This window comes from Bos javanicus, chromosome 5 (assembly GCF_032452875.1).
Source record: "Bos javanicus breed banteng chromosome 5, ARS-OSU_banteng_1.0, whole genome shotgun sequence".
Lineage (NCBI taxonomy): Eukaryota > Metazoa > Chordata > Mammalia > Artiodactyla > Bovidae > Bos > Bos javanicus.
Genome location: NC_083872.1, coordinates 117,146,005 through 117,169,105, shown reverse-complemented (window position 1 = coordinate 117,169,105; position 23,101 = coordinate 117,146,005). Strand labels below are relative to the sequence as shown.

General features: G+C 59.4%; 1 protein-coding gene across 3 annotated transcripts in view; it reads right to left on the bottom strand.

The window, feature by feature from the left end:
* Nucleotides 1-978: 978 nt before the first annotated feature.
* The window catches only part of TTC38 (tetratricopeptide repeat domain 38), a 32,206-nt gene continuing 10,083 nt past the window's right edge, over nt 979-23,101 (bottom strand). For 2 of the 3 annotated variants that reach the window (XM_061418878.1, XM_061418877.1), the window contains 12 exons: nt 21,117-21,198; nt 19,522-19,693; nt 18,239-18,412; nt 16,781-16,856; nt 13,437-13,556; nt 10,656-10,715; nt 9,745-9,783; nt 8,309-8,390; nt 6,087-6,252; nt 4,891-5,050; nt 4,606-4,679; nt 979-2,298 (listed from right to left, as the gene is read on the bottom strand). In XM_061418878.1, the coding sequence (XP_061274862.1) occupies nt 2,205-2,298; nt 4,606-4,679; nt 4,891-5,050; nt 6,087-6,252; nt 8,309-8,390; nt 9,745-9,783; nt 10,656-10,715; nt 13,437-13,556; nt 16,781-16,856; nt 18,239-18,412; nt 19,522-19,693; nt 21,117-21,198 (1,299 nt within the window). In that variant the 3' untranslated portion in view covers nt 979-2,204. The other variant, XM_061418879.1, reaches the window with a different exon arrangement.

Sequence of the window (23,101 nt, the reverse complement as noted above, 5' to 3'; positions counted from 1 at the left end):
GGGTCTTGCTCAGCTTCTGACAGGAGCCTTTGTTGAGCCCACCGCCCAGGGGCCCCAGGCTTCCCTCTGCCTGCTGGGGCCTCCTGAAGGCAGTGGCCAGCTTAGTGCTGTGTGTGCTCAGTCCGTGGTGCCAAGGCCTGGGTTTGCCTGATTCATAACCACAGGGCCACTGCGGCAAGAGCCCAGTGGGTCCTAGACTCAAGGGGTATTCACCCAGGTGTCAGATCCACACAGCCCTGGGGATGTCTGCTGGGGGCCAGGGTCCCCAAACGCCCACTCCCAATGCCCCTCCCCCTGTATCATGTCAGCACATGAGACTCGGTCAGTGAACACACCAATTGTTAATAACTCATTGCGGCTAACTGAATTCTGTCTTCATCCAGCCCTTCTCTTGGGCCCCTCCTCTCTTCTGTCAATGGCCTACCCACCTTTTCTTCCTGTCCCCAGTAGGATTCTGCTTCATTTTGTAATGCACTCATTCAAGGGCTCATTCACCAGTCATGGGTTCACTGACAGGTAGTCAGGGCAAGTTCCGTGCTGGATGATGTTGGGACACAGATGTCCCTGACCTGCGGAGGGCAGAGCTGGGGAAAAAGGTGCAGTAGCAAGGACTGTGGGACCCTGGCCTGCAGTGGGAGGCCGGAGGCCTTCCTGGAGGAGGGGGCCAGGGTTCTTGCTCCCCTGGCCAGGCTGTGTCTTGCTTGGAACCAGGAGAGGGGAGAGCATATGGGGTATGAGCATGGGAGCTGGCAGGAAGGGACAGCTCAGAGTGGGAGGGCAGGCTCCCCTTGGGATGTGTCCCTAACTCCTGGGGACAGACAGCAACTCTCTTGAAATCCCATTGTAATGACCCTGCTTTTGACTCACTGCCCTAATCCACCCCCATGTTCAGGAGAAGCCTGTCTTCCCAGGACCCAGCCCAGGCCTGGCACATGGAGGAGGCTCAGAGGTGCCCACCCAGTAACAGTCAGGCAAAGGAACCAATTAACTAATTTATTTTAATCCCAGGAAATGTGTCTAGTCGATTTAGAGGTGTCTGCTGCCTCCCGGAAGACCCGCCCCCTCCGTGCCCCGTGAGTCCCTAACCTAATTTCAGTTTGCACTGAAGGAACCTGAGAAACACCAGTGGGCAGAGACTGCCTCTCACAGCATCACCGAGTTGGACGTCAGGGCCGGGTTCCCCGCGGGGAGGGAGACAGAGGCAGCAGTTATAAAACTGGCTCAGATCTTGTTAAAGCCAAGTCACAAGGCTTTGGTTTCTGCCTCCACACTCAATCCTCACACCTCAGAAAGCACAGCAGATCAACGAGTGTGCATACATATGATTAAAATCATGGTTGACAAAAATAATCAAGGACCCACTGCAGAACACAGGGATCCCTACTCCATAGTCTATAACAACCTAAATGGGAAAAGAATTTGAAAAGGAACAGACACATGCATGGGTATAACTGAATCACTTTGTTGAAACTAACACAACACCGTAAATCAACTGTACTCCCATGTGAAGTAAAAAATTTTTAAGAATCATGGTTGACAATGTGCAGTTTAGAATTAAGAGAAAATCTACCCAAATCAGTGCCACTAAAGCCCCAGGGGAAGCTTGCAGACATCTCTGCAGACACAGCAGAAGGGCCAAGGGCCCAGGCACTGAGGTGGGAGCCCCTCTCCCAGGAGGCACAGGGCCCCCACTAGTCGGGACCCTGGGCAAGTCACTCCCCACCATAGGTCCCCTCATCCAAAAGGTGGGACGACAGAACCTTTCCAGAATATGGAGAGGAAGGCAGAATGGTGGGCTTTATCCCAGGGGCGGCCTGGAGTGCGGAGAGGGGTGCCCCTAGGGGTGGATGGGAGACTCCCCTCCCCAAGCTGAGCCCACCACCACCCCACCCCGACCTTCCAACCCTCGAACTGGGAGGTGTAAAGGAGGGTCCCCTGGGAAAAGTTTTCGAGGCAAATAAAACAGCAGCCCCCACCTAGGCTCTGCTTGAAACCGCACTATGGCCCTGAGCGAGTATTAGAAAAAGATTTGGAACCATGCTGAAAATTGATTTCTGCCCCTCTTCCTGTAACGTTGCTGGTTACAGGGCCTTCTGCTTTACAGGCCCAGCCAACTGGCCCCAACCACTTGTAACCCTGCGAAGCCCATGCAGCAGCCGGTCTGAGGGTCGCAGAGGCCCCGTGGGGTGGGCAGCCAGGCCGGCTCACTGCAGGAGGTGGACGGCGGCCGCCTTGCGGATGAGCCTAGCGGTCAGGGGGGAGTTGGGCTTTAAGGCATCTCGCTCCATCAGAAGGCTCCTGGGGAAACAGAGACAAGGTCAGTGCTGGAACCTTCTAGAAGCTGGGGGATGGACGGCTCTCCACCCCGAGGCAGGACATGAGCAGCATGGGCTGGGGCTGAGCTGGCAGAAAGCAAGACGCCCCCTCACCCAGTGGTGGAGGGAGGGGCTGGCATCACGGCCCAGGGGACAGGTGGGACCAAGGCCCAGAGGCAGGAGACGGGGCCTTGGCAGGGGTGGGGAGCGGACAGCAGGTGGGCAGTGCTGTGAGGTTGAGAAAGCCTGGGCTCCCGCCCCACATCTTCATGCTTGCCCAGGCCATCCATGATTGGAGAGCACCCTGGCAGTGTCCTGGTGATGCCCAAGTGCAGAGCGTTTCAGGGTGGGCACACCCCTGTGGCCTCACCTGCCCCAAGACTGGGGGCCTGTCTCCTTGCCATAAGGAGTGCCTGGACCAGAGGGTGGGGCGTGACCATGGAGATGGAGGGGAAGACCATGCCTGAGAATGCCGGAAAAGACCCCGATGCTGGGAAAGACTTGGGGTAGGAGAAGGGGATGACAGAGGATGAGAGGGTTGGATGGCATCACCGACTCGATGGACATGAGTTTGAGCAAGCTCCGGGAGTGGGTGATGGACAGGGAAGCCTAGCGTGCTGCCGTCCACGGGGATGCAAAGAGTCGGACACGACTGAGCGACTGAACAACAACATGCCTGAGAATGTTCTAGGGAATCAAGCGGCCAAAGGAACGGTGAGGGGAAAATTCCAGCTTTCAACAAGGGAGGATAATTTAAGACAAAGACCCCCCGCCAAACAACTGACCATAGTGATCCTTTGCACTGAGGGCAGGGTTAAGGGGCTAGGCCTGGCACTGGGTCTGGGGACACCATGGCAGGGGGCTGAGGCTTTCTGCTTTGGAGGGGAGGGGGGCTGAGCAGCGTGAGGATGCCAGGAAGGTACCCCGCCGGCAGCGGGTTCCCCAGCACCCCCAGCGTGGACCGTATCGTGCCCTCCAGCTGACCCCAGCTCCCCTGCTCAAGGCCTCGCCCGCCTCTCTGTCCACAGGGCCCCACCCTCCCTGCCCAGCTGCCACCAGGCCTGGAGCCCCCAAGCAGCTCCAACACTAGAGAATGTGTGCGGCTCTGCATGTGACCGTGGGGGGCTGATAGAGGGGCCATGCGTCCAGGGCGCTACAGGGTGTGACCACTTCCTGTGTGTCTGTCCACACTCGTGGGACACACCATCAATGCTTGTTTCATCAGCACCAGCAAACCTGCACTGCTCGGCTGGAACCACCGCTGAGGAAGCTGGGCCTTGCCTGCCATGGGCTGCGTGGACTCTGGCCCCTTCCGCCGGACCTCTAACCTCCAGAGTCCAGCAAGTGCCCCCTGTGCAGTATGGACTTGCAGCAGCAGCTTCACGGGGCCTCAGGACACCTCTTCCACCCACCTGGCACCCCAGAACCCCTTTCCCTTTGGCGCTCCAGCTGGCCAGGAGACTTGGGCGAGGAGGGGGTCTCATCTCACCCCCAGGGCACTGGGGCCGGTGGGGCTGAGAGGAGCCAGGGTGGGAGCACAGAGGTTGTGGCAGAGGCTGGCTTCCCAGAGCTTTCTTCCTGGGGTGCCCCCACCCCGACACCCCTAATCCTCCAGCCGCACCCCTCCTCCTGAGCAGATCACCTCTGAGCCGGTTAAACCCGCTTGGTTTCAGGAGTCCGCCTGAATGTCACCTCCACGGGCTCCCTCCCACCCTGGCCCCCGTCCACTCAACCCCTCCACCACGGCATCCCGGGCAGTGCGCCCACGCCCACAGCGTTTTTACACACATTTGTGGAATGAATCGCTTACTCCCTGCAGGAGAGGGAAGCTCCTCGCAGCCTCAGCTGGGGCCTACCCACCCACCTCTCCCCCTGGCACCTGGCACAGTTTGGTAGGATAATGTGAGCCGAGGCCTGAAGGCTCAGTGGGTGTCAGTGGGTGCACAAGGAAGGACGTCTCAGGCAGAAGGGCGGCATGTGTGAAGGCCCAGGGGCCTGCACAAGTAACGAGCTCAGCGTGGCCAGGACAAGGAGTGCGCTGGGGGAGGGCGGGGCAGGGGGCGCTGAAGGCAGGGCCCTCTGCCCCTTTGGTCAAGTTGCAGATGCTCAGAGGGGAGAACCAGGCACCCTCGGGGCCTCGTGTCTTCACAGGCTTAGAGACGGGCACCACCTTCGGCCAAGGCAGGTGGGAACCTCTGGGACCCTGAAAGTCCGGGGGAGACCCCCGAGTGACAGGGGCTGTGCTCGGGGTCCTTCTTGGCTGGGCTCTGGGCCAGAATAAGGAACTCACCGGGCCACGTGCTTGTGCAGGCCGGACGAGCAGTTCAAGGCCGCGTGAATCAGTAACTGGTTGAAGACATCTCTCTGAAAGATGCACTGGGCATGTGAGACCCCGTGACACGGGACGAGGGGTGGGGACCCCCTCCCCCACTGCAGGCCGGCCAGTCCTCAGGGACAAGCTCATGGGGGTGTGAGCCGCAAGGACCTTCCCACCCCACGGGAGCCCGGGGGCTGCGGACTGTGGGGGCTCCTGGCCCCAGGGCCCTTGCGTGACACGTGCAAGGCTGGGGCTCACCTGGGCATTGCTGCCTCCTATCTGGACCAGCCGGTAGCGGATGGGCAGAAGCAGCTCCACCACGCGGTCGGGGCTCCCATCCTGGGCCTCCACCAGGGCCTGGCACAGGGGCAGCCCCACGTCGCGGGCCAGGAGGTGCTGGCAGTTCTCCCCTGGGGACCTGCCGGCCCAAGAGGGTGCCCTCAGCCCTGTGCTGCCCCCGTGACGGCACATCGGTCTCCCACCCAACTCAGGTCCCTAAGAGGGTGGCCTCTTCCTCAGCCCGGCACCCCTGACTCTGTGCCCCACACAGTAGGGGCTTTGATAAGGTGGGCTCGGAGGACAGGCCACCAGGGATGGGAGAGAACAGGCTCTCAACTCAGTCCAATGGCGCTGTGGCCTCGGGCCGGTGCCCTGACGCCTGGCCTCAGTTTGCTCATCTGTAAAGTGGGAGTAGCAGGGCTGACCTTGCAGGGAAAGCAAGTCAAGGCTGTACTGGAGCTGGTGCTGCCCCTGGACTGAATGAACAGCTGGGGCAGGCCTCGTCTTCCCAGGGCCCTCAGGAGGTGCCCGATCTGGGTCATGAGGGCTGGAGGCCTCAAGCTATGGCCAAAGCCCCAGGAGGAGGGGCAGGGCAAGTGGCCGTGGGTGTCAACCTCCCTTGGGCAGCCGGGACAAACCGCCAGGGCTCCTGGTCCCCAGCTGTAGCCCTCCGCTCGGGAGACGGCTGGCCACATCCCTGGTGGCCTGTACTGTGCCTCCCCGGACTCTCTGGCCCCGCTGTGATTGGTGCGGGGATGTCACCATGTCACTGCCCCCATTCTCCCACCAGCTGAGCAAGCAGGCTGACAGCAGAGAGCTGAGACCCTGTAAGGGGCAGTCCCTCTGGCTCCAGGGCCTCCCCACCTCCCCTGGGCATGACATTGACCTTGACCTTGAGGCGTAGAGGACAGGGACTGCTCTGTGTCCCGGGGGGGGGCGGGGTGGGAAGCAACCGTACCCTCGAAGGGCCCGCCCCACGGGGACACACACCTGGGGGAGACTGAACACCTGGGGCAAGCACCTTCGGAGGATGTTCGTCTAAGGGGCACCCCTGGGAGGGCCACCATGGGCATCCGTGTGGCTGTGCTCACCTGGGGCCTCCACCCTCGGCCTCCCGGCAGGCAGAGGCAGTCTGCTGCGCTGCCCCCGCCCCCCGCCCCAGGCCCTCCACGTACTCGCTGGCGTCCCGCAGGGTGGTCAGCAGCTCCTGCGTGGTCTGGGCGTCCCCTGCGCCCAGGGACGCCATCAGAAAGTGCGCATCGTTGAAGAGCAGGATGTGGTCTCGGCTGTGCTTCCGGGTCACAGACAGGACGTCCTGCCACCGCTCGCCCACGGAGACCCCTGGGGACACAGGGGGACACCCGCGGGCCTGGCGTGAGCGCTGTGTGCACGAGCCTCTGGCCCCCACAGGTGGTTCCACGTGAGGAGGCCCTGCCAAGCTGGCAGGCGGCATCTGGCCTCGGGCTTAGGCCTTTGGGCCTGGCTTACGTTAACTTTGTTTAATCATAAAAGCAGCAGATGGGTAAGGTAGAAAGCCAATCAAAATAATAAAAGCTACGGAAGGGTGTTCAGTGAAGTCTCTGACCCCTTTGACAAACCCCAAACCACTGTATTGGAGAAGGAAATGGCAACCCACTCCAGTCTTCCTGCCTGGAGAATCCCATGGACAGAGGAGCCTGGCGGGCTACCGTCCATGGGGCTGCAAAGAGTCAGACGCGACAGAGCAAAACCACTGTAAAACTTCCTCTTGTGGTTCTCACTGGGAAGGCCCCTGACACAGGGCAGGGGGCCAGTCAGAACCTGCGGAATTCATAAAGAGTATCCTTTGGGTCTTCCTTTTGGGGCTTCTCTGGTGGCTCAGAGGTAAACAATCTGCTCGCAATGTGGGAGACCTGAGTTCGATTTCTGGGCTGGAAAGATCCCCTGAAGGCAGGCATGGCAACCCACTCCAGTGTTCTTGCCTGGAGAATCCCATGGACAGAGGAGCCTGGCGGGCTACCATCCATGGGGCTGCAAAGAATCGCTGCAAAGAGTCGAGCACGACTAAGTGACTGAGCACTCCTTTGGGTCTGTATTTCCAGCTCGAGACTGTTCCTTCTACTCTGCTCTCTCACACCACCTCCCCTCCTGTCCCTCGTGGATCCTGCAAGTTACCCGACTCCCCCTCCTGCTCCTCACGTTCCTCCCGCGACCCTGTGGTTGCCCTGGACCTCCGCGTCTCTGCCCGTCAACTGGAAGCAGCCTGGAGGCTCCACTCTGCGGTGAGGAAGCAAGTGGCCTTCCTCTCCCTTCCCCAGCCCCATGGCACCCCGATGGGGCCTCCCAGCCTCCAGACCAGGGCCCGGCCCTTCTGAGCCCCTCCTCACAGGCATTCGGGGGGCCCAGGCTTGAGGCCCAGGCTGGACCTCCACAGACGAAGGGTCTACAGGGTCGGGGTCAGCAGGACGCAGCTTCCCCGGGCCCTCCCCTCCCCTCCCAGCTCTGGAGGCTCTGGCTGAGCAGAGACACAGGCCCCACCAGCCGGGCTCTGGCCGCCCAGCCCCGTCGCCCCCTCGAGCCTGGCCTCCCCTTGCTCAGCCCGCTTGCTGGACGGAACCAGTTCAGCCTGGCCCCACAGGCCCTCCAATATGCAGATAAAAGCTGCATTCGTCACCCTCCATCCCCACCCTTCAGCCTCCTCCGCTCCATCTAAGCATGCGGACCGTGCCGCTCGCTCATCCCCAGAACAGGCCATCGGCTGCCGTCCTTGTGGCGCTGGGTAGGCCACTCCCTGCTATGATGTCCTTTCCCATTGCCCCTCGACAAAACCCTGTGCTCCTTTTCGTGGCTTCCATCTCACCTCCTCTAGGAAGCCTTCCCAGAGCACTCTAGAAACAGCCTCATGCCCACTCTGTCCCGCTGACACGGGCCCTGTGGTGGGCAGGGGTTTGGCTCTGCTGAACCTGGGAGGGCGGACAGAGCCGTCCGGTACCCGCAGCGGTCGGCCGGAAGCCCTCCGTGGCCCCCAGAGGTATGACCAACCCCGTCCCGGCCACGTCCAAGCATCAGGTGACACTGTTGAGAAATGTGTCTCTCTGAAATCCCTGGGCATTGAGAAACAGATGGTACCAGAGACGGGTGGCCAGGTGCCACCTGTGCCTTGCAGGCCGGGCAGGTAGGCTGTGGGGACGGCAGGGGCCCGCCAGGTTTGGAGCTGGAGGCCTGCGCTCCGAGGGGCAGTGGGAACCAGGACAAAGGGCAGCTGGGGCCTGGCCCCTGGCCTGGGGCCGCACTGTCCCAGGGCTGAGAGCAGGCCCTGGAGAAACTCGCTCAAGCGCTCCTGCCGGCCTGGACCCCAGCCACGGCACCTCCCGCTCGTCACACTGGAGGGGGGGAACCAGGAAGCAGACAGGGCTACCTTCCATCTGCAGCCGGTACAGCATGGAGCAGTTGTCCACCACGTCCAGCATCGCCCCGCTGGCCCGCAGGCTGGGGAGGATCTGGAAGACAAGGGCGGGTGGGGGGATGAGGGGCTGCAGGGACCACCCGAGTCCGCCCATCGGGGCCAAGCCCTCAGCCCACGGAAGCCACCGCCAGCGTCCCCTCCACGCACCCCTCAGGGCCGTTCGGCTCTGGCCCCAGGGGAGTGGGCGTCGGGCCCTGGCCCGCCTCGCACCGCGTGTCCCCGCCTGGCCTGACAACAACTACTCCTCCAGCGGGTCTGCACCCCACCCCACAAGCTCCCGTCACCCTTCATTCCCTACCGCAAGGAGTGCCTTATAGAGGATGGAGCTTACATAGGCTTTCCTCTTACAGGAAACCCTACTGAGCATTTTTCTCCAGGGTTCAGAGCCTCAAATCACAAGCATGTCTGTGCCCCAGACTGTTCGTAAGCCCACAGTGGGGTGCCCAGAAGTTCTGAGTTAGGCTTTTTTTTTTCTTTTAAACACACATCTTTGGCTCAAAAGTTGAGTCTGCCTGCTAATACAGGACTTGGGTTCAATCCCTGGGTCAGGAAGACCCCCTGGAGAAGAGAATGGCAACCCACTCCAGTATTCTTGCCTGGAGAATTCCCTGGACAGAGGAGCCTGGCGGGCTACAGTCCACAGGGCCGCAAAGACTCAGACATGACTGAGTGACTAACACTTTCACTTTCAAACATATACTTAGGGCCTGGAGAGAGGGGGAATGGTTAGCGTTGAGTAGGTGGGGATTTTCAGTTTGGAAAGATAAAAAAGTTGCAGGAATGGATGGTGGCGAAGGCTGCATTGCAATGTGAATGTACTGACCACCACAGAGCTGTACATGTAAACTGCTTACCATGGGAACCGCACACCTAAAGCGGTCACCATGGTAACTGTACACACAAACTGGTTGTCATGGTGACCGTACACTTGCACTGGTTACCGTGGTAAAATACAGTATGTATGCTTTATCTAGTGCTCAGTTGTGTCCGACTCTGCAACCCCATGAATTGCAGCTCACCAGACTCCTCTGTCCATGGGATTCTCCAGGCAAGAAGACCGGAGTGGGTTGCCATTTCCTCCTCCAGGGGATCTTCCCAGGGGATTGAACCCTCATCTCTTGCATCTCCTGCATTGGCAGGTGGGTTCTTTACCACCGAGCCATCTGGGAAAGCAATCTCCCAACGCCTACAGGTGAACAGAGTCAAATCCCATTCTGGGTTTCAACACCGCCCTTGGAGAGAATCAGCGCTGTGAGGTCTCACACAAGAGCTGGGCTCTCGCTCCGGCTGTGGGTCTGTCTGGGGCAACACGGACTGGATCAGGGAACTGTTCGAGACTGAAGGTGAATCGACGAAATAAACTGAATCGGGTGCAAGCGTGGACTTACGTGGTCATCGTAAATGGTCAACGCAGCCTCGTATTCGCCCTGGAAAAATGAAGTTCCAGGATTAACACAGGGAGGAGGTGAAATGAGATGCTGAGACGTGAACTGAAAACGCCTCGACAAAGGCCCCAGCCTGCCTACCCACAGCTTGGTGGGTCTCGGGATGGGAGGAGGGGAACCCACCCGGCCCCAGCCCTTCTTCCCAGGTGGGAGACACGGCACCAGCTGCTGCTAGGGGAGCCCTTTCCGCAAAAGCATCATTTTTCGCATGAAGCGCTTGTCGAGCGGCTGTGAGCTCTCCCATCTATTTCTTCCAGGACGGTTTCTTCCTCTCTGTCTTTTCCTCATGGCCCATTCCGCTGGGTTCACCGCTTTCTTGAAGATGCTGTGTTACTGCATTCTGCATATCCTTACAGGGTCCTTACGTTTCAAGCATTTCTCTTTGGACCTTTAGGGAGCTTCTAGATTTTCTCTACGACAAACTGTAAGCAGAGCCCTTATAAATGGGACCCAGTGGTGGGGTCGCTGGGGTCCAGCATGGCCCCACACCCGCGCCCCCACTGGGTGAAGCACTGTGAGGGCCCCACGGCTCATCCAGGTTCACTGTGGGGTGCAGGCCTGGAGTTCACTGCAGGGGCTACCTTGGAGCAGTTCACACTGGAGCTGCCTTGTCGCCACAAATGGCACATGTGTGTACAGGGTTTCTGAGTCCAGGACAGTGGGAAGCACCTAAAGGAGTTCAAACCTGAGAAGCTGTTTGAAAACATGAGTGCCCGACTGTGTGAGAACACCGCTGAAATGCACACACACACCACTGCTCCGCAGGGCATACAGTACAGCACAGGGGAAAAGCCTTTCTTTCCTTGGAGGGTAAGCCCTCCATCTTTGTAGGGTAAGACAGCTGGTCATCTTACCTTTTCAATCAGATATAAGGCCCAGTGCCAATAATTATGACAAGCAAGCATGTCAGAGTCCTGGGGAAAGAACAAGAGAATGAGAAAAATCTGACAGCCCAGGGTCGGGGGTTGGGGGGGCGCGGTACGGGGGATAAGCAGCTGCTGTCCGTGTCAACGCAGAAGCCCGCAGCTTCGGGTGCAGGAAACACTTCCCAGCCCCTGCCTCGGCTGCCCTGGCTGGCAAGTCCACGCCTGTCCATTCCTTCGGCCCTGAGCCTCGGCAAGCGGTATGCCTGAATTTACTGAGGGTGCTGAGGCTACGGCAGGCTGGCATCTTAGCCCCAGGACGAGGAGACAGGAAAACCAGAGCCACCCAGAGGGGGCCACTTGGCACCCCAAGCCTCGCCTTCCTTAGGTGTGGTGTGGAGAAAATGAGGAAGTCCATCCAAACAGCTGCAGAGGCCGACTGTGCCCAACAGGCAGGGCATCCCAGTAAAGCCCGACGGACAGCTGTGCCCGGGGCCGAACCTCTGCAGGTCCTGGCACAGCCCACGGGATAAGGGGGCAGCGGTGGCACCTGGACGGCTGCGGCTGCTGTGCTTTGGGCCCCACCACGAGCGCCAGCCTACAGGGTTACAACAGACACTTCCTTCTCTGCTTGGGCACCTCCCACCTCCTGGGAGGCAGCTAACGCTGCCTCCTCCATGGCCCACGTCTACCTGGCACCTACGTCTGAGGATTCAACCCTCCCAGCTCCCCTCTGTCACAGGCCACTGCGGACTTCTGTTTACACTGATCCTACACCTCCCTGTCCTTTGTCCACAAACTCCTACTCACCCTTCGACATTCATCTCACAGGCTGCCTCCACCAGGAAGCCTTCTCTGACTGCTTCCCCCTCAAGCCCAATTGGGTGGGATGCTTCCTCTGGGTTTCCATACCCCCAGGAGTGCCCCTGTCATGCTGTGGTCATGCTGGGAGCTGTTGGCTCCGCTTGACGGGCCTTTTGAAGACGCAGAAGCCTGGGCAGGACTCTCAGTGGGGTCCCTGGGATGAGGTAAAGCCTGGGACACTGACTGGAGCCTGAAGAACTGAGCTTGGTGCCGGCAGCCAAGAGCCAGGGGCAGGTACTGGAGGACGGGAAGGGGAGCCGCGGGCCCCGCCATCTGCCCCTGGGCCGTGCAGTCAGGCTGGAGACCGTCAGGAGCCACCGTAGGGGCCTTGCACAGGCGTCGGGGCCCAGCGCCTGCCAGATGAGCCCAGCCATCAAGTGCTGCCTCATGTTAACAGTCAGGCCAGCGTCCAAGGGTGCTCCTTTGGGGCCAGGGGCCTCACGGCAGTGGCAACAGCAGGTTTTTCAGATGAGGAAACTGAGGCTCAGAGGGATCGGGTTCTTGCCCTGGGGAGAGGCCAGGCCTCAAGCACCCAGGCCCAGGAAATCCAGAGTCTGGGGCAGGAAGTAAATGGAATGAATACAAATGACCCGGCCTTGGCCAGGCCTCCCCGGCCTCCCCCTGGAGGGCACGGCCGCCCAGGTGCCCTCTCCATGCAGGGTCAGTACCTGCTGGGGGGCCTGAGGTCCGGGGCCCGACCCACACTGTGCTCCCTACTCCCCATCCAGGGCCGAGGTCAGGCCCAGGGTCTGGGGATCCTTTAAAAGCCATGAGTCTGAATCTAATGCCATCACAGTTCTCCAAGTGCACCTTGCACCTGCTCGCCTGCTCCACCTAATACCCCTCCCGGAGAGACCGGGATGCTGCCTTCTCGTCAATGACTTCTCACTGGCCTTCCTGGGCCAGGGAGCCGCTGGGAGGCACCGAGGTGACCCAGCCAGTCCCCGATCCCTGCTGGGTTCCTGGTCTCGCCTTCATTTGCTCAGTCGCTGACCACCCGCTGCTGGGTGCCCACCGGGGCCCAGAGAAGGGCTGGGCAGCAGACACCCCTGGAGAGGTAGCCCGGGTGTGTGCCAGGGACAAGCCCGAGGACAAGAGGCACGTGTGAGGGTGGAGGGCCACAGCAGCTGGGCACAGGCGGGCACAGGGAGGCCCCAGGGCGGTCAGGCCCCAGGAAAGTCCCTGGCAGGGCTTGAGAGGTCTGGATGGCAGGGGTGCCGCTGCCCCACCAGGGACCCGGCCCCCGCATGCCAGCCCTTCAGACGGTCGCTGGGCCCTCACCCACCCCATTGGCCCCTGGCTGCACCAGCTGCTCCCTGAGGATACTCTGTGGCTCCGGGGTCTGTGTCCAGCCCTCTGGCCGGTGGTGGAGCAGGCAGCTCAGAGCCTCCGTGGTTCTCACCGGCACCAGGCTCTGGTTCGTTGCCGTTGTTTAGTCGCTCAGTCGTGGTCGACTCTGCGACCTGGTGGACTGTAGCCCGCCAGGCTCCTCTGTCCACGGGATTCTCCAGGCAAGGATACAGGAGTGGGTTGCCATTTCCTTCTCCAGGGGGGGATCTTCCTGACCCAGGGATCGAACCTGGGTCTCCTGCGTTGTAGAGGATTCTTTACTGCTGAGCCACCTGGGAAGCCTGGGTTCTTGTTCACCCAGTAATTTTTCTCATCCATTCCTTCTACAGCCAAATGCCTCAGGCCACGACCAATTCTAGGATTGCCTGCAAAATGCTGGCAGGTGTTGGGGAGCCATGTGGCTCCCAGGGGACCTGGCGGTTTGATAGGAATGCTTCCAAGAGGAACAGAAGTTTCCCCAAAACTAAGCTGCACCCAGTAACCCTGGCTGTTAATCCTCAGCTTAACTTACGAAGACAGACAGAATTTTCCAGGCAGGTGGATGGACAAGAGCCATACCTTCCAGTGGGCCTCTGAGTGCTGCATGAACTCCAATCCTTCCTGGACCTCCGCTCTCATCTCGTGAATGTGCGCAACGGTGTGCACCGACCATGCGTCCGTCGGGTTAATGGATAAAGCCTACGTGGGTGCGGAGGGGGCGGCAGGAGGACAAATTAACGTGATGCGTGAGTCGGTCCACCTGGGGACAAGGCGTGCCAAGTGCGGGGGCGCCGGGGCCTGGGCTCTGCCCCAGAGTAACGCCCCAAAGACCGGCCCGTGAACCGCACGCTGGATGCTGCCAACGAGGGCGTCAGTGCCCACTTCACGGATGGGGACACTAAGGCGCAGGGAGGCTGAGTGACTTGCCCAGAGCCACACAGTGGGGCGGCAGTGGGGTCTTTCCAAAGCAGGGCTTATCCAGCCCCTTCGCCCCAAGCCTCCGGTACACAGCTGAGTCACGTGCAACACGCCGCCCAGCGTCTCCACCTTCCTCTCGGGGCTGCCATGGAGGCCAGTGGACACTGAGTGTGCACGGACTCCGGGGGCTCTCAGCTGCCCCTCCCAACTAGTACACACCCAAGGCCACACACAATCAAGGCCCACAACACGCAAGGACCACAGGTGTGGCTTTCCAGGCTCGTGCTGATACTGCTAGTAATAGCGACAGCCACTCACAGGACTGGTGGACTTGCCAGAGACAACACGGCAGAGGGATGTGAGGCTACTGGGCGCCTACTGAGCCCGGCACGGGGCAGTAAGCCGAGCTTCCCCGCGACCCTGGGGGCCACCCACACGGGTCCAGACCCCCCACACCCAACCACGGGCCCCCCCAGCCCTGCCACCTCGGTTCCCCCGTGCCTTTCACCTCTGCCCCTGGCCTGGCCCCTGCCAGGTGGTCTGCGCTGCAGCGGGCGGTGTGAAGCCCCACTGCACGCGCCCGTCCGGTCTGCGTGGGGACAGAGAAGGGGCCCGCCTGCAGGGATGCCGGGGGCCTGGGGCGGAGCCCCACAGGACCGGGATGCCGCGGGAGACCCGGGGGTGCAGCACGGGGCCGGGGCTTAGGGCAGGGGCTGCTCTCACCCCCTGTGGGGATCGTGGCCGCCCTCCCCGCTGACCTGCTTCCCCCACAGTTTCCTGGGGCAAAGTCCGCCTGGCCAGGGTGACCTGGCCCTGCTGTCCCCAGACTTTGCTCCCAGCACCCGGCCCTCCCGCCTCCGCCCTAAGCCCCGGTCTATCAGTGCTCAGTCTATCAGCCAGCCCGGGCCTGCCTCTCCCCTTCCCCACTGCCGCCCTTGGCTCTTTCTGCCCTAGGGGTTCAGCCTGCAGAGGAGGCCCGGGTGTCACCACCATGAAGCCTCTCCTGATCCCAGAGGAGACTGTGGAGCCTACTCTCAGTTTCCAAGAAGCCTGGCCTTGCCCAGTACCTGTCTGTAGTGGACTGCTGCTGGAGTCAGCGTGTAGGCGCCCACAGGAGAACAACTGTGAAGGGAGGGAAGGGGGCCCCCACATCACCCCTTCCTGCTCCTGCGGTTGTGACCCTTCACCTTTTGGTCGCCCTCTGACTTTCTGAACCATCCTGCCACCCACAGGTGCCCACACAGATGGCGCCCTGCAGGAGGGCCTAATGCCAAGGTGTCCAGGGGACCTTCCTGCAGCCGGCCCCCTGGGAGGTGACGCCTGGTCCCCCAGCACAGAGCCAAGAGTACCATGAAGTCCCCTGTGTCCCCCGCTCAAAGCCCTGACTCGGGACTGCATCACAGACCCTGTCACCTCCTGTCAAGTCCCGCCTCTATTTGTGAGCCCGGAGGTCTGCAGAGACCCATGTGCCCTGTGGCCCCAGGAGGGCACCACTGCCCCCTGGGGAGGGGGAGGGTGCTGGGAGCCCTCCAGGGCAACGTCTGGGGGACGAGCCCTGCTGGGAGCTGGGGAGCAGGTCTGTCCAGGCAGCATGGATGGTGCTCAGGCAGCCTGGGGGAGCTTGGCACTGCCTTCTGTGGGCTAGGCGGCCTTGGCCTTGGCCTCCCAAAGCCTGGCTGCTCTCCTCTGAGTGACGAAGGGCTCAATGCCTCATGGCATTGCATCCAGCAGATGGACCGGGCATGTTCAAGTGAGGGCCAGCCCTGAGCCAGGCCCAGGAGCGGCTGTCACTCCCGGGTACATGGTGGTCCCACCCCGGGCCTCAGTCTCTACTCTTGGGAGGGGAGGCGCTGGAGGAGGGGCCTCTGAGTCAGAGAAGCAGAAGCCCTGGGGCCTGCAAGCCAGGGTGTCCAGGGTGCTGCCAGGGTAGCGGCCAGCCAATGTGCCCCAGCACAGAGGGAGGGGCCGGGCCTGCGGGAAACACTTAGCATCCCGCCCAGCTCTGTGCCCTTGGCTGCGGCTCCCTCTGGTGGAGGTGGTACACCTCCAGCAGGCCCCAGTGCCAGGTCAGGGCCCACCAGAAGCAGCCTGATGAGATACAATTTATATTTTAAGGCAGGACAAGAAAAATTAAGCATAAGATCCTCCCTGTGCTTGTTCGGGCCTCTTCCCTGGCTCCCTGATAAGCAGTGCACGTCTGCATCACACATTAACCAGAGCTCCTCAAAGAAGGGAGTGCCTGCTCAGCCCTAGAGATGGAGTCTTCCCTCTCTTCCGACGCTAGCAGCGTAAGTTCTTCAGAGAACTCTGCCCTTTCGCAGCTCTGCAGCGGGGCATGGTGACTCGCTGCTCACTTTGTTCGTGCTTATCCAGACTGCGTGTGCTTGGTGGCCTTTAGGGAAAATATCAGGATGTCATTTCGATGTTCGGTCCTTAGTCTCACAAAAGTAAGTGACTGTACCTTCAAGTTCTAACAGGCGGAACAGTGCTCAGAACTGTCTGCTTCCCGGTTTACAATCCTCAGTTTGGCTCGAGTAAAATTCCCTTTCTTTCCTTCTTAACTTGATAGTTCAGTGGATTTTGGGCCACAAGCCTCACTCAGCACCTCACGGTCCCCTCCCAGAGGCTTGGTGCTATCAGCGACGCTTAGAAACCTGCGGTTCCAGGTGGGAGAGGCAACGCTGACACCCACTTCCCACCTACACAGTCTGGGTCCAGAACACACCCGGGGGGCCCTGGAGACATGGAGCCAGGGTACACAGAGCCGCCAGGCCGTACGGCCCAGAGGGGGAGGGGCGGACGGAGCCCCACGGGCCTTCCCCACCTGGGCGAGGTGGCTCTGCAGACCCGAGGGGCACAGGTGGCCAGAGGGAGCTGCCCTCTCTGTTAACACACGGCCTCCCCGCAGGAAATGGGGTGCAGAGTCGGGGGCCGAGCCTGGCCTGCTCTGCGCCCCGACACCGCTCCCCTCGGGCACTCCCGCACCTCGGGAAGGGCCCACCTACCTCTTTGGCGAGCTTTTCCGCCTGATCGTAGAGGTTGGTTTCCATCAGTCCGAAAGAATAGATGCCTTTCACATAGCTGGAAACAAACAAAAATTATTATTTCTTAAAAATGGATGGGAACCATTCCACCCGTGACACGGCGGGTGCAGGGCTGCGTCCCCCCAGATGGTGTGTCTGGACACATGCCCTACGTGGAATTCGAATCTTTGCAGCTCATTATCAAGATCAAGTTAAGCTGAGGTCATCCTGGATGAGGGTGGGCCCCAAACCCAATGGCTGGTGTCCTTATAAGACAAAGGAGAGGGATGTTTTGGATACAGAAGACACTCAGAGACACACACAGTGGACAGACAGCCACGTGGAGACGAAGGCCGAGACTGGAATGGCTGCAGACTTGCCAGTCCCCACAGTCCCTGGAGCCAATGCCTCCCTCCTCCGCCCCCTCTCTCTCCCTCTGGGTGAGTGCAAATAACATAGATATAGATATACACATCCTGGGTTTCCCTCGTGGCTCAGTGGTAGAGAATCTGCCTGCCAACGTAGGGGACTCGGGTTGGATCCTGGGGTCAGGAAGATCTCCTGGAGGAGGAAATGGCCACGCACTCTAGTATTCTTTCCTGGAGAATTCCATGGACAGAGGAGCCTGGCGGGCTAAGTCCGTGGGGTGGACACAAAACTTAGCGGCCAAGTAACAATAAACACATGTCCTGCTGGTTCCGTTTTCTGGAGGGCCCTGACACAGCCCTGCAACCTCTCAGTCCTCTTGCCCTTCACAACAGTCCTGCGATGCAGACGCAGTGGGGGTGCGCCCGTGTGGTGGCCCCTCGGCCTGCTCACAGGTAGTCCATGCCTCCCTCTGCTCCCAGCCCGTGGTGGCGCTGCGCTTCCTGGCCTCCTGTGGGGGTGACTGGATCTGGCCAGCGACTCAGAGCACTTCACTCTGAGCACTGATGCCATGCGAGTCCCCCAGGAGAGCTCTCCTTCCTCTCAGCAGCTGGCGTGTCCAGAGAGTAGTGGCTTCACCAGCTGGGATCCCAGAGGGAGACAACGGCATGGGCCCCGAGGCTCCGCCTGCCTCTGACAGACATGTATCACGAGGGAGAAGCTCGTCTTTCTCGTAATAAGAAGTGGAGTAAAAGACCTAGAGGATGTTTGTTACTGCAGCAAAGACTACGTCGTGCTGACTGATACATAACGGTATTCATTCCCAGGATGGGATAAAGATCAGATGAAGATGTGAAGCCTTTTCACTTTTTGTTTTCTGGCTGAGACTTGTGGCGAAACCATAGTTCCCTGACCAGGGGTCCAACCCAGGCACAGAGGCCAAAGCCCTGGGCCACCAGGGGACTCCCACCTTTCACTTCAGAGAAACAGGAAATAGCAGCAGCAGTCTCACGAGCTTCAGGGCAGAGGAGAGAGGCTGAGACAGGAATGATGTGACTCCTAGCGGGCACCGACCTGCTCAGGGAGATGTCGGGCGTCCAGAAGGGATAAACTCGAGCCACAGAATCTCGCATCTGCTCCTGGTAGCCCAGGTAAAAGTAGGCATCGTGGGAAAACTTCAGGGCCAACATGTCTGTTGGGTGGTCCTGGAGAATCTGCTCCCATAGCTCACAGGCTTTCGGGAAGTTCCTGGAAGCCAAGAGAAGTGTCTCAGCAACCCCGAACTCAGTTCACACACGGCGAGTGGAAGGGGCTTCACTTCCCGCCAGGGTCACGGCTTGCACTGAGCTGCTTAAAATACACAGGCACGTTTCTGTGTCAGGCTGTGGCTCAGAAAATGCAAAAGCCAGTGGGATGGTTTACTTTCTAATTCAAGCAAACAAACAAAAAAACTGGTTTCACAAGTTGCCAATCCACATGAGACCGTGTACCAGGTGTGGGGAGTCTGAGAGGTGGATTTCCGGCCCTGGGCTGACATTCACACTGATTCCCCAGGAAGACAGTGAAGGGCAGGGCAGCCTGGTGTGCTGCAGTCCGTGGGGTCACGCGGAGTCAGACACGACTTAGCGACTGAACAGCAGCGACACCAGGAAGGCCGGGACGTCACTGCTCAGAACTCCTATACCGTCAGCTCCGGTCACCCGGGTCTGCGGGCACCTCCCCTGCACGAGCAGACACACGGGCTGTCCTGGGGCCACAGGACACACAGGGGCACAGGTGGGAACCAGGGGGGAAGGGGGCAATGGGCAGATGCTCACCTGGTGCGTCAGGACCAGGAGTCTAAGGGCCAGAGTCTTCCTCTCTCTTTTATCTATTTCTTTACTGTGATCCTATTATTTTTGATGTTGTCATCCAGTCGCTAAGTCGTGTCTGACTCTTTGTGGCCCCATGGACCGTGGCAATTATTTTTGTAACGAAAATAATAACCAACTTATTCAATGGAACCAAATAAGCTGCTTTGAATGTCAGACTAGGGATCTGAACCGACTGTGCCCTCGGTCAGCTGAGGGTACAGCGGCACACAAGGCGCGGTTCTCAGTCAGACGCGCACGGGAGGCAGGGCGGGCATCACCCCGCCCCTTCTGCACAGCGCACGGGAGGCAGGGCGGGCATCACCCAGCCCCTTCTGCACAGCGCTGGGGAGGCAGGGTGGGCATCACCCAGCCCCTTCTGCACGGCGCTGGGGAGGCAGGGTGGGCATCACCCAGCCCCTTCTGCACGGCGCTGGGGCAGCCTGCGGCATTGGCCAGCGAGCGTGGCCCTGGAGTGCCAGCCCCCGGGCCAGGGAGGCCCCTCACCCCTTGGCAAAGGTCTCTACTGCAGACACGTGCAGCTGCTCCCGGTGGGTCAGGGGCTGGGTTTTGGAAATCTCCACCATCGTCTTCACGGCCGCATCCAGCTCTTTGTCCAGCCTCACGGAGCTTCCGGTGCCAATCAGCACAAGGCCATTAGCGATGGCGTGGCCCATGGCTGGCGAAAAGTGGGAAAAGAGCTGGTGATTCAGATGGTCCTGCCCAGCCCAGGCAGGCCCCGCAGGTGAAATAAACACCCCGCGTCCCAGGAGGAGCAAGTCAGGTGGCCTTAGGCTGTGTCCCCACCAACAGCGCAAAGCTCAGGTCCTCACCATGCGCGTGGAGGTGCAGCAATCCTAACATATCCTGCACGCCCGCCCTCCGAACACTTTTCCAGCCAGGACACTCCAGGGAGCACAAGTGTGTGGGTCGCCTGTGGCCCCACCACCAGGTGAGCTGGTCAGGGGCTGCCCCAGGCACTTCGGAAGCCCCTCTGCTTCCTTCATCAGCTGCTACTATCCCAGCCACCAGCACAGGTCCTCCCAGGGCCCAGTAGATGCTGTCGGGGGGCTGGCCCCCAGAGCACAGAAGCCATGATGGTGTCTTGGCTGCCTTCCTGCGCTGAGAACTTGGCGGCTGAGAAAGACTGGAGTGGGGGTGCCTTGCGGCCCTTGCAGCAGTCTTGCTGGCAGGTGTGCGGGCCCCCAGGCCCCACCTGGGCTTGCCAGCCCCCACCCTGACAGAGGAAGGATGTCCACTGGTGTTTCAAACTCCAGTCCCTAGCCCGGGTCTGGGACCTAGGACCCAACCAGAGTGCTCGGACCACATGTGGCCCCCACGTCTGACCTGGGACCAGGGTCTGCTCAGAGAGCCTGAGCCCACGCCCAGAGGCTAGCTCCCCTGACAGCTTCCTTCATCCCCTGTTCTGCGCCCCTTGCCCTCAGTGGGACCTGGCCATGGCAGGGGGTGGCGGCAGGGATGAGGGGAGGAGTCCCTGCTGCCCTCCCCTCCTCAGCTCTTCCCCCAGCCCAGAACCTTACCCAGGCTGGGGCTACCCTGCTGGGGTTCTGGAATGCACTGGGCTGACCCCCATGCCTGCCATGCACATGGCTTGCCTGTGACCAAAGCCCCTGTCCCCAGGTCAGTCTCCCCTGCCCCAGCCTCTCTAAGGGAGGCCTCACTAGTATGCAGAGAGGCTGCAGAGGCCACTTCTTGTGTTTCAGAGGGTTCCAGGCTTTGGATTGAGACAGCCGTGTCTGATCCCAGATCCCCAACTACCAGTTGGGTAGCTTTGGGTGTATTTCTTACTCTGTCTGAATCTCAGTTTCCTCATCTGAGAAATGGGATCAGAGTCTTCCTTGCAGAATTAATGTACAATTAAGGAAAACGTTTGAAAGACACCTTCTATCGAAACTGGCATCTTTATGGGAGCAGCTGTTATTCCCAACACAGTGCTGACTGTGATCTTCCCTTCCTCCCAACCTGGTCACTAGCACAGGCCTGCCCTCTGCGGCCCAGCTGAGGTCTGTACTCAGAGAACCAGTAAAGGGCTGGACTCATGAAACATGGCCCTCAACCCAGGGGAAGGAAGCATCACTCACCGAAGGTCGGATCTGCCGCTTTGAGCTTTGACAGGCAGCCCTCAATGCCACCAAGGCCCTGGTCGTTGGTCCATTTTACATACTGAAATTTAAAAGGTGAAACAAAGCTGTCCCAAGGGAGCTTTTAGTCCATGTAAATGAAGGCATGTATCTAAACCTTTTTTTTTTCTTTCTAGAACACTGAGTATTTTCTGGACCTCAGCTCAAAGAAAATGTAGCTGGGTGCATCTCAGATGAAGAGACTTAATAGATGTAACTCAAACCACATTTTCGAGGGCCAGTGAGGCCTCTGTGTCCAAAAATGACACATCTAAAGGAAAGTCCTTCCTGACCGGTGACCTGCCCGCAGTGTCAGCCTCGTCAGCCTCAAGAGGGCACTTGACATTTGGGTACTTGTATTTATTCTTTTTAGAAAAGAACCATAGTAAACATCCACTATAGAGACTTAGGAAGGGCTTCCCGGGGCGGCTCAGGGCTAAGAATCCTCCTGCCGATGCAGGGGACACGGGTTCGATCCCTGGTCCATGGTCCAAAGGCCGTGGAGCAACTAAGCCCATGTGCCATAATCATTAAGCCTGTGCTCTATGCTCTAGAGGCCACGCTCTGCAACAAAAGGAGCCATTGCAATGAGACGCCCCCGCTAGCTGCAACTAGAGAAAAGTCTGAGCAGCAGTGAAGACCCAGTGCAGCCAAAAGTAAATTTAAAAATATATTAAAAGAGAAAAGAGGAAGAGGCGCACAAGCTAAAAGATCAAACTTATCCTAATTCCCCTGGTGTCTCGGCTGGTAAAGAATCCGCCTGCAATGCAGGAGACCCTGGTTTGATTCCTGGGTCAGGAAGGTCCACTGGAGAAGGGACAGGCTCCCCGCTCCAGTATTCTTGGGCGTCCCTTGTGTGGCTCAGCTGGTAAAGAGTCTGCCTGCAATGCAGGAGGCCTGGGTTCGATCCCAGGGTTGGGAAGGTCCCCTGGAGAAAGGAAAGGCTACTCACTCCAGTATTCTGGCCTGGAGAATTCCAGGGACTGTACAGTCCATGGGGTCTCAAGAGAGTTGGACACGACTGAGCGACTTTCACTCTCACTTTCACCCTAATCTCATCTCATCGTCGCTCTTGACAATTTGTTTCCAGTCTCTCTGTTTTAATTCCTCCTCACTGATCTGGCTGTACTGGGTCTTAGCTGTGGCAGCGGGACCTTTTACTTGCAGCACTGGAGCTCAATGGCAACAGGTAGGATCCCCGACCGGGGATGGAGCCCGGCCTAGCACCGGGAGTATGAAGCTGTAGCCACCAGACCACCAGGAAAAATCCCTTACCGCCTAGTTTTTAAAACTCTGTGGGATGTTCCTGGCGGTTCAGGGGTTGAGATTTGTGCACTTCCAACGCAGGGGGTGCATTTCCAGTTCCACCCCTGCTGGGGGAGCTAGGATCCCACATGTCTGGTGGCCCAAAGCCCAAAATATAAAACAGAAACAATTCTGTAACAAATTCAATAAAGACTTTAGAAATGATCCACATCAAAAGAGAAATCTTAAAAAAAAATCCTAAAACCATAATAATGCATTAGATTTTAGAATGTGCTCTATCTGATATCCAACCTCCATCTATACAGAATTAGCACGTGGTATTTTAACAAGACACAGGAGAGTGGGCACAGAGACAAGGACGCAGGGGACAGCGTACACATTGGCAGGGGTTGGAGCGTGGGGCTGCACTGAGGAATTTTTCCTGTAACAAATCACGCTCTGCAAAAGCCAAAAGGGGAAGGGGACACACAGGTAAAGAGCTCAGAGGCACATGGCGCAGCCCCTGGGCAAGCCGACAGCCTCTCCCCGGTTGTCTCTTGGCTGGCCCTTATGTCTCTAGCAGCTTCCTTGGTCCTTATGCTACACGGATGCAAGCAGTAGGCAGCGGCCTTCCTGCTCTTGGAAGAGCCCGCCCTAATTTTCCATTGAGGTGTGCAGACCCAGGTGCATCCTGTCCCTCT